Source organism: Bison bison, unplaced genomic scaffold (genome assembly GCF_000754665.1).
Source record: "Bison bison bison isolate TAMUID 2011002044 unplaced genomic scaffold, Bison_UMD1.0 scf7180017864180, whole genome shotgun sequence".
In the NCBI taxonomy this organism is placed as follows: Eukaryota; Metazoa; Chordata; class Mammalia; order Artiodactyla; family Bovidae; genus Bison; species Bison bison.
Genome location: NW_011494752.1, coordinates 9,301,187 through 9,307,404, shown reverse-complemented (window position 1 = coordinate 9,307,404; position 6,218 = coordinate 9,301,187). Strand labels below are relative to the sequence as shown.

The 6,218-nt window shown below is 52.0% G+C and overlaps 1 protein-coding gene across 1 annotated transcript in view; it reads right to left on the bottom strand.

The window, feature by feature from the left end:
• SLC47A1 (solute carrier family 47 (multidrug and toxin extrusion), member 1) overlaps positions 1 to 6,218 on the bottom strand; it is a 39,367-nt gene that overhangs the window by 14,821 nt on the left and 18,328 nt on the right. The window contains exons 4-7 of the mRNA XM_010843179.1: positions 6,104 to 6,205; positions 4,470 to 4,538; positions 2,839 to 2,987; positions 1,462 to 1,504 (exon numbers count right to left, since the gene is read on the bottom strand). Coding sequence (XP_010841481.1) covers positions 1,462 to 1,504; positions 2,839 to 2,987; positions 4,470 to 4,538; positions 6,104 to 6,205 — 363 coding nt within the window. The remainder of the gene's footprint in view (positions 1 to 1,461; positions 1,505 to 2,838; positions 2,988 to 4,469; positions 4,539 to 6,103; positions 6,206 to 6,218) is intronic.

The window sequence follows — 6,218 nt, the reverse complement described above, 5'->3', positions numbered from 1 at the left end:
GGACAGGAACCCCAAGTCCGGACATCTCTCTTATGGGTGAACATGATCTAAGCACCCCCGGGGGAGCTGGGAGAGTGGTTTCCTTGGGTGCTTGGTTGGGACTCTCCTGGGGGCACTGGGCTTTGCAGGAGGCCCATGCAAACTCTGGATGGGTGCCCCTTCTATAGATTAGGCTGCAGTCCTATTTGGTGGAATAAACTCAAGAATATTCAGTTCAGGGACTTCCCTGGTAGTTCAGTGGTTAAGACTTCACCTTCCAATGTATGGGGTGCCAGCTTGGTCCCTGGTCAGAGTGCTACAATCCCACATGTCTCAGGTTACCCCGCTCCAAAAAAAAAAAAACCCAAAACATAAAACAGAAGCAATACTGTAACAAATTCAATAAAGATGTTAAATAAAAATCTTAGAAAAGAATATTCAGTTTAAAAGGAAAAAATAAAGACCACGATCTCAATTATGAGGGCAAATGAGTGCTTCTGAGGTCTGAATTACATCCCCTCCCAGTTCATATGCTGAAGCCCTCATGCCCAATGTGACCATATTTAATAAAGTCTTTAAAAGTGAAAATGTTAGTCGTTTCTGACTCTTTGCAACCCCATGGACTGTAGCCTGCCAGGCTCCTCTATCCATGGAATTCTTCAGGCAAGAATATTGGAGTGGCTTGCCATTTCCTTCTCCAGGAGATCGTCCCAACCCAGGGATTGAACCTAGGTTTGATCCTCCAATCTACATTGGAGGCAGATTCTTTACCATCTGAGCCACCAGGGAAGCCCAAAGTCAATTAAGTTTAAATGAGGCCACTGGGGGGGCCCTGATCCAGCAGGACTGGTGCCCTTTCTGGGCAGACAAGCAACACTGGGGGTGGGCCTCCATGCCAAGGAGAGAGGCCTCGGAGGAAACCAGCCCCGACACCTTGACCTTGGACCTGCCAGCCCCCGAGACTGTGAGAAATCGGTTTCTGTTGTCTAAGCCTGTGATATTTTGTTACAGCAGCTCAGCAGACTAATCCAGCCACGTGTTTAACTGAATGAAATAGCTGTGCTTATTCACCAAGCAGGTAGCCCCCCCACCACCCCCGAACACTAACACACATGGGTTCCATGCCTCAGGCTTAGCAAGCAAGAGCCTCAAAGTTCCGGGCGAGGCCCCTGGGGGTCCGTGGTGGCAAGGATTCACCGTCTACAGGAGAAGTCTGAGCTCCTCCCCGTGGGTGAGCAGAGGCCCCTTCTGCTACAGGAGCGGGGACCCCGGCCTCTGCAGCCCTCTTGACCCTGGTGTTTCTTGAGGGATAAAGGTTTGTGTCTTTCCCGAGTGTGATGAAAACTACGCTTCCTTGAAGGAGCCAACTCCTCATGTGGGCATCATCGCAGGGCTGAACCAGATCCCTGAGCTCAAGGCATCTCCGCTGCCTTTTTACCTATGAACCTCAAGGAGGGACCCCCTTACCCCGTGGACACTTACAGGAAGAGCTGGAATGAAGATCATGACGTAGGTCTGGGTAAGCCTGTACAAGGAAGAGGGAAAAGTGACAGAGTGCTCCGTTTCCAGGGGAAGGTAGGCAGGACACAGCAACACTACCTTCACATGCTTGGCTCTTCCTAAACGTACAGGCTGAAGCTGCTGGAGCACTGTCAGAATCTACACAGAACATGTCATCCTATGACCCGAGTGGCCATTCTTGGTTCTCCCAAGTCTCTCCAGGTCCAGGACACGGGGTCCAAACTGGGCACCCTGGCTGGGTAATTCTTGCCGTGGAGGCAGTCCTGTGTATCCCAAGACGGAGCATCTCTGGTTTCTACCAGCAGTGACACCCCCATACCAGTTCTGACGTCCAGAAAAGTCTTGTAACATTCCAAATGTCCCCTGGGTTCAGAGCCACTGGTTGAGCAGAAAGTCATAAAAGGTCTTTATCAACTAAACCAGCGGCTCTCAAACCTTGCGTCACATTTTAGAATCATCTAGGAGAGCTTTGAAAGACATGGACACCCAGGCTGCACCCCAGGCCAATTAAACCAGAATGCTAGGGACTTCCCTGGTGATCCAGTAGCTAAGACTCTGTGCTCCCAATGCAGGGGGCCCAGGTTCGATCCCTGGTCAGGGAACTAGATGCTGCAACTAAAGATCCCACAGGTGGCAACCAAGATCAAAGATCTCGTATGCAGCCAAATAACTAAATATTTTAACAAACAAATGAAAAGAACAACATGCTGGGGGAGGGCACCAGAGGAGGGGAGGACGTTGTTTTTTTGTTTTTCTGCCACACCATGCTGCTGCTCCTGTTAAGTCACGTCAGTCATGTCCGACTCTGTGTGACCCCATAGACGACAGCCCACCAAGCTCCCCCATCCCTGGGATTCTCCAGGCAAGAATACTGGAGTGGGTTGCCATTTCCTTCTCCAATGCCACACCATGCGGCTTTCAGGACCTCAGTTCCCCAACCAGGAATCGAACCTGGGCCCTTGGCAGTGAAAGCACAGAGTCCTAACTGCTGCACCACCAGGGAATTCCCCAGCGGTGGGCTTTAAAAGCATTCAGGTGATTTTAATATTGACCAGGGCCAAGAATCACAGAACCGGGAATCAACACCATGAACCACCATTTCATGTGGAGGGTGTTTGCAGATCATATTTCACCCAGAACTATTTACCTGAAAGTTACCCAAATGAGGACCAGGTATGTTATCCCATGGGCCAGGTATGGAGAGTCAGCTGAGGACAGCTTAACCTGCTCCTCATGCATGGCCTGTCCCTGGCCTTGGGAACCCCCAGAGTCTGAACCTGGCTGGCACCATCTTTCTGCCGGGATGGACCCATCCTGCCAGGGGGTGGCCCATCTCACCTGGACACGGCCGGGTCCTGCCTGAAGAGCAGCAAGATGAGCTGGGTGTTGAGGAAGAGCGCCCAGCAGGGCAGACAGCAGAGCAGCAGCACCAGCACGCCTCGCTGCAGGATGACGCCCACGTGCTTCTTGTTCTCGCTCCCAAACGTCTGCGTGCACAGTCAAACCAACACATTAACACAGAAACGGCACCCTCACTGTCCCCCAGAGGCCTCCAATCACGCCCCACAGAGAGACAGATGGCCCCAGAAACTGCTACATTTTAGGTATCAGTGGTTCTCAAACGTCGCTGCTCATCAGAATCACCTAAGGAACATTTCTTATATCTGATATTTCATTGTTAGGGTATAGAAACACAACAGGTTTCTGCATATTAATTTTGTGTCCTAGAACTTTACCAAATTCATTGATGAGCTCCAGGTGCTTTCTGGTGGCGTCTTTAGGATTTTGTATAGCATCATGTCATCTGTAAACAGTGACAGTTTTACTTCTTCCTTTCCAATTGGGATTGCTTGTATTTCTTTTTCTTCTCTGATTTCTATGGCTGGGACTTCCAATACTATGTTGAATAAAAGTGGAGCAAGAGGGCATCCTTGTCTGATTCCTGATCTTAGAGGAAAAGGTTTCAGCTTTTCACCATTGAGTATGTTAGCTGTGACCTTATCATTGTTTGGTCACTCGGTCATGTCTGACTCTCTGCAACCCCATGGACTGCAGCACACCAGGCTTTCCTGTCCTTCACCATCTCCTGGAGTTTGTGCAAACTCATGCCATTGAGTCAGTGATGTTATCTAACCATCTCATCCTCTGCTGCCCCCTTCTCTTGACTTTAATCTTTCCCAGCACCAGGGTCTTTTTCTGTATGGTCTTTATTATATTGAGGTACGTTCTTTCTGTGCCTATTTTCTGAAGAGTTTTTATCATAAATGGATGTTTAATTTGGGGAACATTTTTAAATCATTGATGACAGGGGCTTGATAAAGATAAGTCTGGACTTAACTGGTCCACAGTAGGTCCCAGACACCAATAATTTGTAAAATCTCCCCATGTTCATGTAATCTTAATGTGCAGTCAGGGTGGCCTCACCTGGAAACTGATTAGAAATATGATGTCCTGGGCCTCCCCCTCCCCAGACCTACTGATGCAGAAACTTGGGGATGGGGGGGGCACTGGAGCCAGCCCCTATTGCTTACAAAACCCACCATGCACAGCCCTCCCCAGCCAGCTCAGTGACATCTTGGGCAGCTTGAAATTAGCCACTGGGACCGGCATACACAACCAGTCAGGACATTCCCCACCCCAAACCCAAGACCTGGTTCTTCAGGCTTATGGCTGGTGGGGGGCCCCCAAGTGACTCTGACACACATGCCCGTTTGAGGACCCCTGGACATACCAAGCTCCACAATGTTGGAAGTGATAAAAGGGACTTTTACAAAACATCCCCTATCTGTCAAGACGTAGCAGTAGGGCAGTCATGCAGAAAAACGCCACTTCCCAGAACAGAGAGACCTGTGGCCACACTTTGGAGCCAGCAGGAGAGCTGAGAAATGTGGCAAGGGTTTGCCCTGGGGGACTCCACCCTCCAACTGGTGCGGGGCGGGGGAGTGACCTGACCTGGGGCTGCCACTCACCTGGGAGATGAGTGTGTCACAAGCAGAAGACAAGCCGAACCCCACTGAGACACCAGTAACGTTGACCACCTGGGAACAAACCAGGGAGGAGGCTGGGGGCAGGTTCCCCCTCTGCCCGTCAGAGCCCCGGAGCCCTCAGCACTCCGCCCAGAGCCTGTGCACAGACCTCCCTGTGCCCTGAATTAAAGGACAGACACAGTGTTGGGAGGAAAGGACATTCAAGGCCGTGGTGACAACACTGCATTAGTCTTTCTTAGGCATTTGTTCCCCAGGTCTTGGACACCTTTTTCCGAGGTTCCGAGGACCATGAACCCTTCTTAAGGGGCCTGCGGCATGGCACAGAGCAGTCCTGGGTGAGCCCACTTGCTAGTGACCAAGGATGACCCACACAACGCCCTGAAGGACTCTGCGAGAGCAGGAACAAGTCTCAGAGCCAAGACTCATGCCTTCCAGCATCCACAGCATCCCCAAACCAGGGAAGTCTGAGGCCCTGCCTGCCTCCACCCGCTGCCCCCTGAGTCTGCAGGAAGCACCAGGGACAGCAGTCCCCGCCAGGCCCAGCCCGGAAGCACCAGCTTTCCTGCACTTCCGTGGCCAAGAAGGATCTGTGGGAAGCTTGCTGAGTTCCCCAAATATCCAAACATCAGAGACCAAAAAGGATAATTAAACCAGGGTTGTCCACGCTGCTCCCTGAAAGCAAAGCAATCCACGAGCCCCTGGGGATGGTTCAGAGCACCTTGCAGGCTCAGAGGTGGCAAGTTCAAATGCCCGATGGACCAGGTGTGGGAGGCCGATGCGGGCTTTTCAGAGGACACACCTGAGGCAAGAACTTGAGCGAAACATCTGCTGGCCCAAGTGAACAGGCTGGCAGGGCCCCCAAGCCAGCAACCATGGCTGAGGGCAATGACACCTCTCTGTGGCTGTGGGGCTCACGTCTGGGGTACAGAGAGGACTGGTGCCTCCTGATTTTTTTAATTTTTATTATTTAAATTTTTTAAAGTTTTATTATTATTTGGGGTTGGGGGGGCGCGGTAGGCTGAGCTGGGTCTTTGTTGTGGAACAACAAGGGATCCCCACCAGGGATCCAGCCCATGTCCCCTGCCCTGAAAGGCAGATTCTTAACCACTGGACTACCAGGGAAGTCCCTCCTCCCAGTTTCAGGTTTGGACCCGGGCACCCAGGGTTTCATATTCTGGCATCTCGGGATAAGAGACAAATCAAGAGCTGGGGGAGGGGGGAGGGTTTCTACTGGTGAACAATTCCCTACTTCCAGATGTGGGGTCAGGGTGGGAGCCAGAGCTCCAGGGATGGCAGACTAGCTGGCGTGGCAGACAGAATTCTGGCCCTCCAAAGACGCCCCCTCCGGAGCCTGGCACCTGAGGAGACACATACCTGGGGCGGCTCCCTGGGGAAGGAGAGGTAGGTTGAGGACGGAAACACGGTCCCAGCCCTGCCCACACCTGGAGGTTAGTCCAGTGAAACCCCTTTCAGACCAGTGGCCTCCAACAGTGAGAGATTCAGGCACGTATGTGTCTTCCCTGAAGCCCCAAAACTCTGATCATCTGTAAGAGCCACAGGAGCAAATGAACACACAGACAGCTTCCTATCTCTCAGCTGGCCAGCCCCGTACGTACAGCAATTGCCAGTGTGACAGCGTCCAGCTCCAGCTTCCCCAGGTGCCCGCAGAACACAGAGCTCACAAAACCGATGAGGAACACCATCAACTGGGCCAGGAACTGGGAAGAGACA